Source organism: Mastigoproctus giganteus, chromosome 10, assembly GCF_048544385.1.
Source record: "Mastigoproctus giganteus isolate SK-2022 chromosome 10, ASM4854438v1, whole genome shotgun sequence".
Classification (NCBI taxonomy): domain Eukaryota; kingdom Metazoa; phylum Arthropoda; class Arachnida; order Uropygi; family Thelyphonidae; genus Mastigoproctus; species Mastigoproctus giganteus.
The window spans coordinates 19605957-19621704 of record NC_143584.1 but is presented as its reverse complement, the minus strand read 5'-3'; the positions used below and the strand labels follow the sequence as shown (position 1 = coordinate 19621704).

Here is a 15748-nt window from a genome sequence, read left to right as displayed (position 1 = left end):
TGTCTAAATTCCAATGTGGTCAAATTGTTGGTGCATATATAGCAGGGGCAGTGGAGACAAAACCTGCTGATTTTTTTACTATATCCAGAGCAACTTTATCGAAAGTAATGTCTGCATTACCAAGTATAGAAAAACATACTTGGTAATTTTTTTCCATAATCTGATAGAACAGATTATGGCAGAAAATTAAAGCTGACTAAAAGACACACCTCCAAACACTGAAAAGGGCTGTAGCCCAAAAATATAAAACTACTGCCTCAAAAATAACTGCAGAACTTAATGCGTATCAGCAATCCAGTTACTAGCAAAACAATTCAGAGAGAACTTCATAAAGTTGAAATTTATGGCAGAGCCACTATTGCCAAGCAACTTGTTAATGATAATAACTAGAAAGAGGATGCAATGATGTAAGGAGCACAAAACCTTGACACTTGTTAATTCAAAACATCATGTTTTCAGACAAATCATCATTCCCACTTTTCCAACATCCAGAAGAGTTTACATTTGGAGAATGCCAAAGGAAGCACATAATACTGACTGTATTGTGCAAACAGTAAAATATGGAGGATGATTAAAAATTCTTTGGGCAGTAATATCTTGGTATTCTTTAAGTCCTATCATCATCCTGAATGGGTGAAATATTACTACTAATTACTTTGATATTCTAAATGACCACGTTAATCTAATGGAAAACAATGTCATGCTGAAACATGGCATTTTCACAAACAATGCCATGTTTTGACATAATAATGCTCCAACATATACAGTCAAATTTTGGTTTCAGGAACATGTAACTGGGGCTAAGCATCTCTCATGGCCTGCACAATCATCAGACTTAAATGTTACTGAGCTGCTGTGGGCATATTTGGAGAGGAGAGCAAGAAGCAGATTTCTCCCACCTTCATCATTCAAGGAGCTTGAAATGTTCCTCCATGATTGTTTGTTGTTTGATTTTTTAGGAGCATTAGCAACTAAGGCCATATTGCTCCGGGAATATGCGGTGGTCATTCCCTGACCTTTCCGCATCCTCCGTATTTGGTGGTGACGGGCTCGAACCCCAGTCTAATCAAGAAGCGTCTGCTACGCACTGTTGCTCCTTCCCACCTGGCTACGGAGGCACCTGTTCCTCCATGAAGAATGGTCTAATAGTAATAGAGGCATGCAATGCAAGAAAGCAAGCATATGAGCTTATGTAGCATCAGCCAAAAAAAAAAAAAATTACTCAACCATTCCCTCTAAAAGTTTGTCCAGTTCCTCCTTGAATTTATTTAAGCTATCAACTTCCACAATGACAGATTGAAGTTTGTTCCAGCAATTAACCACTTGCTGGCTAAAGGCAAATTTCCGCACATCTATTCTACAACTGTCTTTCCTCAATTTGAATTTATGCTCCCTTAGGTTTGTATTCTGAGCAAGTGGAAAAATCCCATCAGAATTCAGCATGCTCAACCCATTCAAGGCCTTATACACCTCAATCAGATCACCTCGCAGGTGATCTTATACACCTCGATCAGATCACCTCACAGGTGCCTAGTCTCCAGCCACTGAAATTTGCAGGATTTAAGCCTCTCTTGGTAAGAGGATCCCTTCATTCCCCTCAACAATCTTGTTGCCCTTCTCTGTGCACGTTCAAGCAAATCTACATCCTTCCTAAAATGAGGCCTCCAGACCTGTACACAGTACTCAAGGCACAGCCTGACCATTGCCTTATACAAAGGGATAATCACTTCCTTTTCCTTGCTAGAAAAATTCCTGTATCATTAACAAAACCCCATGACCTGCTCTTACAGACTGTCTGCATTGCTCAGAAGACTTCATATCTGACTGCACAATTACTCCCAGGTCTTTTTCATTTTCTACCACCCTAAGTGTAGTACCACACAGTTGGTATGTTTCTCTTGGATTACTTCTACCCATATGCAGTACTTTGCATCTGTCAATGTTAAACTTCAGTTGCCACCTCTCAGCCCATCTTATTCCTCTTAAGACAGTTTAAGATTTATTTGAATCTATTTCACATAGAATACAAGCTGTTTTAAAAGAAAAGAATGGCCCACCACAATATTAGTGAATGACCTTTTTGTGAATGGTGTCGCCATTATTTTGTTCATCCTCTGTATAAGAAATAAAAATGTATATACAAAAATTCTGGTTTAACATGCACAATATATATATCAAACCCCTCAAATGCTGCAACATCAGGACCTGATCCTTGCCAGACCTTGGAATTTTCCAGATTTCAAGTGGTCATACCATAGTCATAAAAAATATTACAAAAATATGGAAATTTATTGTATATAGTGGACTCTGTGGAGTCCATACATACTCAACAGAGCTCACTTTATGTATAGCACAGCATTTTTTTTTTCCAAGACAAAGGTAGTTTGAAGTACAAGGAAAGGACAGTAAATATACAGTACCTTCTGTATAGTACAGAAAATTGTAAATTGAAATTAAAGTATTTCTTCTTCCAGATTATATGTACACAACACAGTACATTTTGAAAGTTTCACACAATCACTTCACTGAAGTCCAAATGTCAAGTGTGACTATTTCCTATTAGATAAGGCCCTGTTATGCATTTTGAAAGGCCACAATCCTCTGAGCTACTTACAGTACTTTTCTCTAAGCAGTATATGAGCAAATACAAATAGATGAAAATTGCTATGCATGTTGTTTACAAATAACAATCTAAAAGTTCTAAAAAATTCACTAAACAGTAAATATGTTTAGTAAATTGTTACTTCAGTTTAATGCTTCTTGTATGAATCGTGAAACTCAGAAACTAAGTAATCTATTGCTTATTATCAAAGAGTTGCTGATCTTGTTCAAAAATAGAAATTAGAGAATTCTGGGACAAATTTCTTGATGTCATTGGAGTACAGTAAAAACTTATTTTCTGATTTAAGATGGTTTGCTAGATTTGGGAGGTTTCACTGTATACATTAATGAATATTTGTCATATGGGTAGACCTTTAACAAACCTTTCTCTAAAAGTAAAGTATTACAGAAGTGAGTGTTCCTACAAGATTAAATATTATTCTCTTATGACATGCACATTGTCCCATGGACAACTAATGTAATTGGGTACTAATCTATGACTTATAGAGATGCTAATACTTGTGTTCACATGTATGAAAGCCAAATACATTCTTTTGTTATGGCTTGTTCAAGTAAAAATATCACAACGAAATTTTATATTTGATGAGGTTTTTTTTATACCATTGTATTAAAAATACAACAGTGTAAAAAGTGTACCAATACTCACGCATGCTATGATACATCTCAAGTTATATCTCTAATATCATGCAAACGGCAAACTTCATGATATGTAATACACACTATAACCCAGTTGTGTCAAATACAATAGAAAAATGAAAGCAGGCTTACAAAGTAGGCTCATCAAAAAAAAAAGTAATTGGCATTGCCCCTTCCTCATCTCATACCTATATCTTTGAAGTATTTGCCCAACTCCTCTTTAAATTTAGGTAAATTTTCGGCCTCCTTAACATTTTTATTTATTAGTGAATGTGTTCTCAATGTGACTTGATTTGCCTAACATTACAGTGAAATTTTAAAATCAAATCAGTTAAAAAAAAAAAAAAAAAAAATATATATATATATCTGATAATTAAAAAAATATGATATTTAAAATAAAAACATCAGCCAGTAGTACGGCAATAATGCAGAGCGAAACGAATACATAATATATATATATATATAAATTAAGATAAAGGGTGCTGCAGAAGGAATGCACCCTTAAAATAATTTAGAAAAAAATGCCAATTAATAAGAATTGCAAATGCTCTTTCTTCGTTTGTGCTGTAGTTATGCACTGGTTTACTTTCTATTTGCCACTTACTTGGCTTGTCCTACGAATGACATATTCATATGACAAGCCAGCCATGCATGACATATGTCAAATGACATTATTTTATATTTTAATTATGTTTTTGCAATATGTGATAGATAATTTTCTTCCTTTCTTCTTTCCTTTATTATTTTCTGTCATTTATTTAGTTTATTTTTATGTTACGTGGTTAGTAGTGAGTTGAGATGCTAATGTGCCACTCATGCTACCATCTGTAATTCAATTTCTTTTGGATATACCCTTATGTCAGTGGTTTGATGCCTTCTAAATGCTTTCATCTGTTAAAGTACAATTTTTCACTGAATAAGGGCCACCATTATTCAAATTGCTGTGCTGGTGGGTTGAGTAGTGTATCTCTCAGATTAGCAATGCACTGATTTGTTTAATGCTGGAATTGCAGTGACTCCTCAGCCATTATTAGCTTTGCAGCCCTGCTGACAAGATGGAACACAATGGTTGGTATATTTTATTTTCGTTTTGCACTGTTGGTCCAATTGTTGTGTTATAGTGGTATTTCATGTAATTTGGACCTGGTGCTATCAAGGGAGTGCTGCTAAATTTGAATTAATTGGCAATTTTGTAAATTTATATTATTTGGTATTCTTATTAATTGACATTCTTTTTAAATTGTTTTAGGAGTGCATTACTTCCGCATCACCTGTTATCGTGATTTATCCCCCCCCTTCTTTGATTATTGCTGTAATTGTATGGGTTTACTTTCTATTCACCATTTATTTGGCTTTCAGGATCGATTCAGGGCATATAAACAAATGAAAAATGTTTGGTTTGTATGACCAAGTGCTCCATTCTAAATGGTTGTGGAGCTATGGCTGTTTAAATTTTAAAAAATGACTAAAGAATTATCAGTAATAAAAAATAATAAATAAATTAGAATAAGTAAACATTTCACTTGGAATGTGCTTATTTTTATTTATTATTTTGTCTTTATTATATTTTGTCACTTATACTTAAAAATGGCTTAATTTTTTTAAAAATTCAAATAGCCATAGTTCAACAACCAACAGACACATGGCTATATCAACATTTTTCATTGTTTTCAGGTATTGAATCTGAATAGATTCTGAAAGTATGGTCCACATGTTATGAAACATCCTGCATACATACGTACATACATAACTCTACAGAGCCCACATATGAAAAACAACACACACACACACACACACACACTTACGTCCCCCCACCCATTTAAATTTATGCTCCTTTGTGTATGTAATGTGACTAAGTATAAAGATACCCTTAGTGTTTATACCCTTCAAAAGTGAGTTTGCCCAATTTGATGGGCAAAAGTGAGTTTGCCCATCAAATTGGGTGCCTGAGCTGTACATTTTCCACTTGGAGTCAGCTTTCTGGAGTGAGTTTCTTTATGGAAATTTGAAAAGTTGTAAAAATAAGAACTTTGCACATAAATGCTTTTAAATATTAATTTGTTTTAATTTTGACTCAGTTACCAGCATTTTAGTGAAATTATGGTCAAAACTCAAATAAGAATAAAAATAAATAAATAAACTGCAATGTAGCATAAAAAAATCTCTGTTACTTCCTTTTTTGATGCAATAAAATATCTTCTGCATCTGAATTCTACAGAATTTCAGCTTATATAGCCAAAATTGAACAACAAATGGTTGACAGGTGTGATCTCCAATTTTAAAAGCTATTTTTATGCTGCTACCTATTATAAACCATGTCTATGATTACTTGAAACAGATTACAGATGGCAGCACTTAAGATGCCAAAGAAATTCATACATAATCAGATATCATTTGAAATGTGCTTGGAACTACCTCGAGAAATATATATAACTAGATACTCCAGAAAAGGTTAAAGGTTAAACACCTTAATCAGCTAACCCCACAGATGTCTAGTTTTGAACAGCTCTCTCTCTCTCTCAATAAAAATACTCCTTAGTGTCTTGAAAAGATATTGTCACTCTTCTTTGTATCATCTCCAAGAAGTCCCACAACTCTTCCTAAAATGGAATTTCCAAACCTGTATGCAATATTCAAGATTTGGTCTAACCACTGTTTTATATAATGGATAATCACCTGTGTCTATTAGCAATGATTCCTATTTGAGTATTTTGTATCTACATTCACATATGAGGAGTTATTCAAGGAGGGGAATGCCAGAAGTTTATCAAACTCTAACAGGGAACTAAGTGATATTGTGAGAGCAAAGTGGAGGAGAGATTGTTGAAGTTAAACATAAAAAAGGAACCTGAGGTGGATGGAATCTATCCAGTTATAATAAAGGAGGCAGCAAAGGAAGTAAGCAAACCCTTAGCCATAATTATGAGAGCTTCCTTAGACTCAGGGGAGCTACCCATGGATTGCAAATGTATCCCTAATTCACAAAGGGGATTCAAAGGGTGACACAAATAATTACAGACCTATTAGTTTAACTTCTGTTCCGGGGAAAATAATGGGTCACTGGTTAAAGAGATGATACAGGACCACCTAGACAAGACAGCAGCAATAGTTTTGACACAGCATGGATTTGTTAAGGGGAAGTCTTGTCTGACCAATCTAAATGGATACTATGATGTGGTCACAAAGGAACTGGATGCTAAAAATAATTTTGATATCATATACTTGGATTTCAGGAAAGCTTTTGATACTGTTGCACATGGAAGACTGCTGTATAAATTGGAGCGTTATGGCACTAAGGGCAAGTTACTGCAATGGATAAAGGGATGGTTGAGTGGGAGATGGCAGAGAGTGGTAATAAATGGACCCTGCTCTACATGGACTAATTTTATTAGTGGAGTCCCCCAGGGTTCGGTGCTGGGCCCATTTTTGGTTTGTGTTTTTATCAATGACATCAATGAAGGTATATCAGGCTTAATGTCCAAGTTTGCAGATGATACAAAGGTTGGCAGGGTTGTTGGTGACACTAAAGACAGTATGCTACTGCAACAGGATCTAGAAACGTTAGGCAGATGGGCTGAGAAGTTGCAACTGAAGTTTAATATTGACAAATGCAAAGTACTGCGTATGGGTAGCAGTAACCCAAGAGAAACGTACCAACTCTGTGGTACTACACTCAGGGAGGTAGGAAATGAAAAAGACCTGGGGTTAATTGTGCATGCAGATATGAAATTCTCTGAGCAGTGCAGATGGGCTGTCAGAGCAGGTCATGGAGTTTTGTCAATGATATGTAGGGATTTTGCTAGCAGAGACAGGGAGGTGATTATCCCTTTGTATAAGGCAATGGTCAGGCCACACCTTGAGTACTGTATACAGGTCTGGATGCCTCATTTTAGGAAGGATGTAGAGTTGCTAGAACGAGTACAGAGATGGACAACAAGATTGGTGAGAGGAACAAAGGGGTGCGCTTATGAAGAAAGGCTTAAGTTCTGAAAGTTGCAGCAAATGGAGACTAGGCACCTGCGAGGTGATCTGATTGAGGTGTATAAAGCTTTGAATGGTTTGAGCAGGCTCAATGATGACAGAATACTTCCGCTTGCTCAGACTAAGAACCTGAGGATTCTTAGTCTAAGCAAGTCTTTCCTCAATTTGAATCTATCATACTAAGAACCCTCAGGTTCTTAGTCTGATAAATTCAAATTGAGGAAAGACAGTTGTAGAATAGACGTGTGGAAGTTTGCCTTTAGCCAACGGGTAGTTATTGCTGGAATAGACTTCCATCTGTTGTTGTGGAAGTTGATAGCTTAAATAAATTTAAGGCTGAACTAGACAAACATTTGGAGTGACTAGATGGGTGAAATGGGAAGGTTTTTTTATTTTTGGTTGTTTTTTTTTTTTTGGCTAATGCTGTATAAGCTTGCTTTCTTGCATCATATTCCTCAAGTAATGCTAATGCTAATATTGCTCATACAGCAGTCACAATGTCTTCTGAACATGATGCTCATATTTTTCCAAATTGTTGAAATCTTTTAGGGAAGCTGTTGCCATTAATTTCAGGTATCAATTAGGTTTTCCTATCAAGTTAATGATTTTTCTTTATGAAGAACTGCATTTCCATCAAGTACAGTTCTCCACTACCTTCAGACTTCACAATTGATTATCATGCTTCATATTTTGATGCTATTTTGGCTCATTCATCTATGCTTAATTTTTCAGCCATCATTCGCTAGGTCTTGTCAAATGCAACAGAAATAACAATGATTAGGCATAAAATCGATAAAGAATGGTTACAATATCTCTTTTAGGTTAGGAGTAATAACACTAAAAATAAGGATAAAAATAGTGAGCTTTCAGACAACCTGTATATAACATGCAATAAATAATTTTGTATGCAACTATAACTGTATTCTAATTAAAATTGCTTATAAAAACATTAATATGAAGAGGTGTCTCCGAAAAAAGTCCAACAGTTTGATCCAGAACATAACCCAGCTTTGCTACTTTATTTTCTGTAAAAAAAATTATTTTATCTGTGTGTGATCCTGGAACATGTAGCTAGTATCTCTCATAAATAACAAAATGTAAATAGTTCTGATTCCATATGTCAGCCTTGGAATATAATTATTTATTATGGTGATATATAATTGTAAATTTATATATCACCATACTAAATTGCAAAAACCATTATGCAATTTTATATGCAACAAATTAATAGGCAAGCGCTTTATTTGTAAAGGCAGGTTTCTTTTTATCCAAAGACTTAAAAGTAAATTACAAGTAAATAACTGCCTCTGATAGGCAAAAGCTTAAATTTTATGTGTTGTCTGAAAGTTCAAATGGTAAAAAGTTGTATGGCATTTAAAAAATTATGGCTAAACAAGGTTTGCAATATCTTAAAATATTTTCAATGATTTAAATTTATTCTTAACACACACTACACTAGTGCTGGCCAGCCTTTTCCTACAATGTGCCACATATTATTTTGGAAATGTGTTGCATGCCTTCCCCCAGGGGCAGATCCAGAAGCCACCCAAGGTAAATCAAATTTGGAAGAAAAAAAAAAAAAAAAAAGTCTAAGGTCATATTAAAGGACTCAGCAACTCCCCTCCCATTGAACAGCACCTGGAACAACCTAATGGGCACCTCCGTAGCCAGGTGGGCAGCAGCAGCAGTAGTGCATAGCACACGTTTCTTGATTAGACTGGGGTTCGAGCCCGTGACCACCGAATACGGAGGATGCGGAAAGGTCAGGGAATGACCACTGCATATTCCCGGAGCAATATGGCCTTAGTTGCTAATGCTCCTAAAAACCAAATAATAAACAAACAAACAACCTAATGATGTATTTACTATGTAGAGAAATTATGTGAAGCACTGAAAAAAAACAAAAGAATTAAAACAATTTTACATTTATAAAATAAATTTAATATATGTTTACAAACAAATGTTCATCCTTACAGAACTGATGTTATTGAGGAAATAGTGCCCCTGTCTACTTATACTAAATTAATGCTAAAAGGAAGTAAATACGAACTGCAGTTCCCATCATGTTAAAATCCGAGTTGTACTTTCTGACAAATAAAAGTATAATTTAAACTATACAAAATTTCTCTTCATTTGATTTTTAAAATCAGTTATATAATTTTTTACATTATTTTTTCCATTTGGAAGGTATGCCACTAACAACAGCTGCAAGTGCCACAGGTTGATCACCCCAACTACACTACACTATTGCAAAAGTAATTCAAACTAATCCACTAATACAAAAATAGAAAAATGTACTTAGTGTATACACTATTTTAAAAATGTATTCACACTATTCAACTCAAGTAGTTCAATGCCCATTAATTTCTGTTTAGCAGCCTTCTAATATTTCACATACTAAAACAATTCACTTTTTCTTAAATGTTGTTTCAGTTTTTTTTTTTTTTTTTAAGAGAACAGAGAATTGACTGACTTTTTTTTAAAGAAATTCTTTGTCCTCTTGAATGATTCAGTTGCAGTTCATTAGATATATCTATGTACTGATTTCCTCAGTATTCCTTTCAAAGCTTTTTCAAATGTAACCATATCCTCTTTCTAAAGAACAAGCATCCTATCTATATAAATCATAAAAATTTGTTATATTTTTAAACTTGGCTAGTCATTAAGAAATGAATCATTAAGGAAGACTTCTTTTCAAATAAGAACAGTTATCAGTCTCTTTTAAGTCATATTTTGCCATCTGAAGAATGAACAAATTTTTTTCTCTACAAAATTTAATTTTAAACTGGTGGTCTGCACATTTAACCACTAACCTCCATCATAAAGTGGTACAACAATCAAAAATGTATATAAATTAAAATAATATTCAAGTACATATAACAGGTATACGTGATTTTGTGATAACTGAGAGAAGAGAAGAAGAGAAATTGTTGAAGCTAAACAAAAAAGCACCTGGGGTGGATGGAATCTATTCAGCAGTATTAAGGGAGACAATAAAAAAGGTAAGAAAACAATTAACCATAACATGAGCATCTTTGGATTTAGGGGAGGTCCCTATGGATTGGAGAAGTGCAAATGTACCTCCAATTCACAAAAGGTGACAAAGGGTGACATGAGTAATTACAGATCTGTTAGCTTAACTTCTCTCCAAGGGAAAATAATGGAATCACAGGTTATAGAAGTAATGCTCAAATTATCTAAACAGGAGTGCAATCATACAACAGTCACAGCATGGATTTGTTAGGGAGCAATCTTGTCTGACCACTTTGACTGGATACTATTATGCAGTAACAAAGAAACTGGATGCAAAAGTAATTTTGATAACATATACTTGTATTTCAGGAAATGCTTTTGATATTGTTTCACATAAAGGACTGCTGTATAAATTGGAGCAATACAGCATTAAGGGCAAGTTGCTGCAATGGATAAAGGGAGAGTAGAGTGGGAAAATCTAAATATTAATATATATTAATATTTATTAATAATACTGATGAAGGTATATTAGGCTTAATGTCTAAGTCTGCAGATGATACAAAGGTTGGCAGAGTGGTTAATGAAATGTACACTACTACAAGATTTAGAAAAATTAGGCAGATCGGCTGAGAAGTGGCAATTGAAGTTTAACACTGACAAACACAAGTTACTGCACACAGGTAGCAGTAATCCCAGATTAATATACCAACTGTTTGGTACTATGCTCAGGCTAGTGGAAAATAAAAAATATCTGGTGGATAATTGTGTAGTCAGATATGAAGTTTGCTGATCAGTGCAGACAGGCTACCAGGACAGCTCATGGGGTTTTGTCAATGATATACAGGAAGTTTGCTAGCATGGATAAGGAGGCAATTACCCCATTGTATAAGGCAATGGTCAGCCACATCTTGAATACTGCATATACAAGTCTGGAAGCCTCATTTTAGGAAGGATGTAGATCTGCTAGAATGGGTGCAGAGAAGGGTAACAAGATTGGCGAGGAGAACAAAAGAGTGCACTTACTAAGCAGGGCTTCAGTTCTGAAAATTGCATCATTTGGAAACCAGGCACCTGTGAGGTGACCTGGTTAAGGCATATAAGGCTTTGAATGGATTGAGAAAGCTCAATTCTGATGGCATTCTTCCTCTTGCTTACACTGTACAAATAGGCATAAATTCAAATTAAGGATGGTTGCAGGATAGATGTATGGAGGTTTGCATTAATTGGTAGTTGATTGGTTGATTGTTGTAACAAACTTCCATCTGTTGGAAGTGGGTAGTTTGAAGAAATTTAAGGAAGAACTAGAAAAACTATACTGGAGCAGATAGGAAAGTAATTTTTTTTTTTTTTTTTTTTGTTCATGCTATATGAGCTTGCTTTCTTGCATCATTTTCCACTAATAAAATAGTAATATATTTTAGATATCAAACTTACAACATGAAAAGAAAAGCAATATTTACCATTGCTAAAATTATCTTCCAAATAGTCTAAAATACGAGATGAATCTGGTATAATTTTGATACCATCCTTTAACACCGGTACTTCTCCTTTTGGATTTAACTTCATATACCAAGGTTGGTACTGTTCTCCACTGACTAGATCCACCACTGAAGAAGAGAAATTCAGCTGTTTCTCATGTAGTGCAAGTAACACCTATTTAGAGGTTATAAAAACTGTTAGAATGAATAATAATAAAAATAAAATAATTACATAATAAAACAATAATAGAATATAAGAACAATAATAAAAATAAAATAATTATTGTTGCACATCTGGTATGTTATTTAAGATGTCTCAGATGGTTATATTGTTTTTTAAAAGTGAATTGGTAGACTGAATTTTGAGCATTACTGAATTTACCCAATTGCCACACACCTTTTTTATAACAATTTTATATTAAAACTTCAGCATACATCTTGTGCAAGTTGTACTTTGGAGTAATGATGTATCAAGATGTTACATCAATAGCAAGTTTTGTAATGTAATTTTGTGCTTCACTCTTTTGTAATTGGAGTTAGCTTGAGAGTGGACTCATTTTCATATTTAAACAGATCAGTATTCATAAATCTTATTACAGAATATAAACAAAGATAAAACACCTGACTGAAAATGAATCATATTGCTGATGCTATTGAGGCAGAGTTAGGTGGGTCGGAAAACTGCTAGTTTGGGGGGGGAGTTATATGGACTAATAGATTAACTGTAGCTGCTGGCAGAGGTGAAAGTGATTCTTGCATTGTTTCTATTGAAATGCAATTGAGCAGCGGCCTGTAAAGTAAGGCAATGGGAATTTCCAGGACTGCTGGGAGTCATAGTGGAACAAGTAAATACATGGGTGGTATTAGGGTAACTAAGAGTAGAAACAGGTGCATGTATACTTGCATGTACACCAATACTAGGAGTATAGTTAATAAATTGGATGAGCTTGAAGTGCTATTCAAGACATCAAACGTAGATATTGTTGGAATATCAGAGACGTGGTGCCACACAGACATAAGCACTGCAGAATTGGAATTTGGGGAATACAATGTGTATAGAAAGGATAGACAGGACAGGAAGGGAGGAAGGGTTATGCTATTCGTTAAGAAACACAAAATTTAAGGAAGTGCATCCAACTGATGTTGGTGGACAATGCAATGTTGAGTCTGTTTGGTGTGACATGAGCACTGAGAAAGGAAAAATGAGAGTGGTTTGTGTGTTATAGGCCCAATGAATCTGATGAGTATAATGAGCTTGTTGTTTGTTATTTGGTTTTTAGGAGCATTAGCAACTAAGGCCATATTGCTCCGGGGATATGCGGTGGTCATTCCCTGACCTTTCCGCATCCTCCGTATTTGGTGGTCACGGGCTTGAACCCCGGTCTAATCAAGAAGCATGTGCTAAGCACTGCTGCTCCTGCCCACCTGGCTACGGAGGCGCCTGTATAATGAGCAATTGTGCAGAGAAAAAAGAGTGGGCCAGTAAATCAGAGTGTCTTATAATGGGGGATTTTAATTTCCCAGGGATTGACTGGAATTTGTGGGTTGGTCACTCACACACTAGCAAGACTTTTGTGGATTTTTGGATGATTATTTTCTACAGCAGCACATGTTCAGGAGACAATTGGAGGGAGTAATACTCTTGATCTGATTATCAGTAATGGTTCTTCATGCATTAAGAATCTGAAGATAAAGGAACCACTAGCTAGCAGTGATCGCAGTGTGCTGAAGTGGGATTCACTCTAAGAGGTAACTACCATCAGGGGTAAAGGGAAGGGTTTTGCTTTCATAAAGGTAACTATAGTGGTCTGACACAATATTTAAATTCTATATGGTGGGACCAACTGATGATGTTACCAACAGCAAATTCAAAATGGGAAGCATTCAAAGAAATAATCTTCGAAGCTAATAGGCTTTTCATACCAACTAAGAAATATTGTTCAAGATTTAGGCCTAAATGGATGTCAGATGAACTAATTAGACATGTGGCAGAGAAAAAAATCCATGGGATACATATAAATTAACAGGTGACACAGAAACCTATGATAGATATAAGCTGGTCTGTAACCAAGTCACAAAGGAGGTTAGGCAGGCAAAGGCAGATGAGAAAATCTTTGGCAATGGATGCAAAGAAAAACAACAAAGAGTTCTTTACTTATGTAAACTCTAGAAGAAAGAGGAGACTCAGATTGGTCCACTTGATATCGATGGTTCAACTGTTGATGATCCTGCTCAGGTAGCTAACAAACTAAATGAATATTTTGCATCTACATTCACACATGAGGAGTTATGCAGGAAGGGGAATGCCAGAGGTGTATTAAACTCTGACAGTAAGCTAGATAATCTTGTAATAACTGAGAGTAAAGTGGAGGAGAAATTGTTGAAGATAAACATAAGAAAGGCACCTGGGGTGGATGGAATCTATACAGTTATATTAAAGGAGGCAGAAAAAAAGGAAATAAACAAACTATTAGCCATAATTATGAGAGCTTCCTTAGACTCAGGGGAGGTACCCATGGACTGCAAGTGTGCAAATGTATCCCCCAATTCACAAATGGGATTCAAAGGGTGGCACAAATAATTATAGACCTATTAGTTTAACTTCTGTTCTGGGGAAAATAATGGGTCACTGGTAAAGATGTGATACAGGATCACCTAGACAAGACAGCAGTAATAGTTCAGACACAGCATGGGATTGTTAAGGGGAAGTCTTGCTTGACCAATCTGATTGGATACTATGATGCAGTCACAAAGGACCTGGATGCCAAGAATAATTTTGATATCATATATTTGGATCTTAGAAAAGCTTTTGATACTGTTGCATATAGAAGGCTGCTGCACATATTGGAGCAGTGTGACAGAGGAAAATTGCTGCAATGGATAAAGGAATGGGTCAGTGGGAGAAGACAGAGAGTGGTAATCAATGGACACTGCTCTTCGTAGACTAATGCTATTAGTGGAGTCCCTGAGGGTTCAGTGTTGGGTCCTTTGTTGTTTTCTGTATTCTTTAATGATACTGATGGTGGTATATCAGACTTAATGTCCAAGTTTGCAGATGATATGAAGGTCGGCAGGTTTGTTAATGACACTAATGACAGTCCAGGATCTAGAAAAGTTGAGCAGATTGGCTGAGAGGTGGCAACTGAAGTTTAACATTGAGAAATGTAAAGTATTGAATATGGGAAGCAATAACCCCAGAGTAACGTATCAACTGTGTGGTATGACACTGACAGTGGTAAAGAGTGAAAAGGACCTGGGGTTAATTGTGCAGGCAGATATGAAGTTTTCTGAGCAGTGCAGATGGTCTGCAAGGTGTCTTGTCAAAGATATACAGGAATTTTTCTAACAGGGATAAGGAGGTGATTATCCCCTTGTAAAAAGCAATGGTCAGGCCACACCTTGAGTACTGTATTCAGTTCTGGAGGCCTCATTTCAAGAAGGATGTAGAGCTGTTGGAACGAGTACAGAGAAGGGCAACAAGATTAGTGAACAGTTTTGCAAATTGTCTGGAGACCAGGCACCTGCGAGGTGATCTGATTGAGGTGTATAAAGCTTTGAATTGTTTGAGCATGCTCAATGTTGATGGGATTCTTCTCTTGCTCAGAATAATCGCCTGAGAGGGCATAAATTCAAATTGAGGAAAGACAGTTGTAGGATAGATGTGCGGAAGTTTGCCTTTAGCCAGCGGGTGGTTGACTGCTGGAACAAACTTCCATCTGTCGTCGTAGAAGTTGATAGCTTAAACAGATTCAAGGTAGAACTAGACAAACATTTGGAGTGAGTGAATGAGTGAAATGAGAAGTGGGGGGGGGTTGGCTGATGTTATATAAGCTTGCTTTCTTGTATCATGTACCCTTGCTAATGCTAATATGAAGTGACTGGCTGTTTTTTTTCTTTTATTATAAATTCAAATCTGAAAGATGCTGAAGAAACTGGAAACTCCTGGAAATTGCACCACTTTCAGTTATGCTTATGGTATTGAGAAAAAGTTGCCTCACAAATGGGAGAAATGAAATAATTAGGGTAAAAAAGTCGTACAACCATTAAATGGCTTTTTT

General features: G+C 35.7%; 1 protein-coding gene across 1 annotated transcript in view; it reads right to left on the bottom strand.

The window, feature by feature from the left end:
- LOC150078827 (ganglioside-induced differentiation-associated protein 1-like) overlaps nucleotides 1–15748 on the bottom strand; it is a 56909-nt gene that overhangs the window by 16135 nt on the left and 25026 nt on the right. Inside the window, exon 2 of the mRNA XM_090383560.1 lies at nucleotides 11673–11865. Within this exon, the coding sequence (XP_090239686.1) occupies nucleotides 11673–11865 (193 nt within the window). The remainder of the gene's footprint in view (nucleotides 1–11672; nucleotides 11866–15748) is intronic.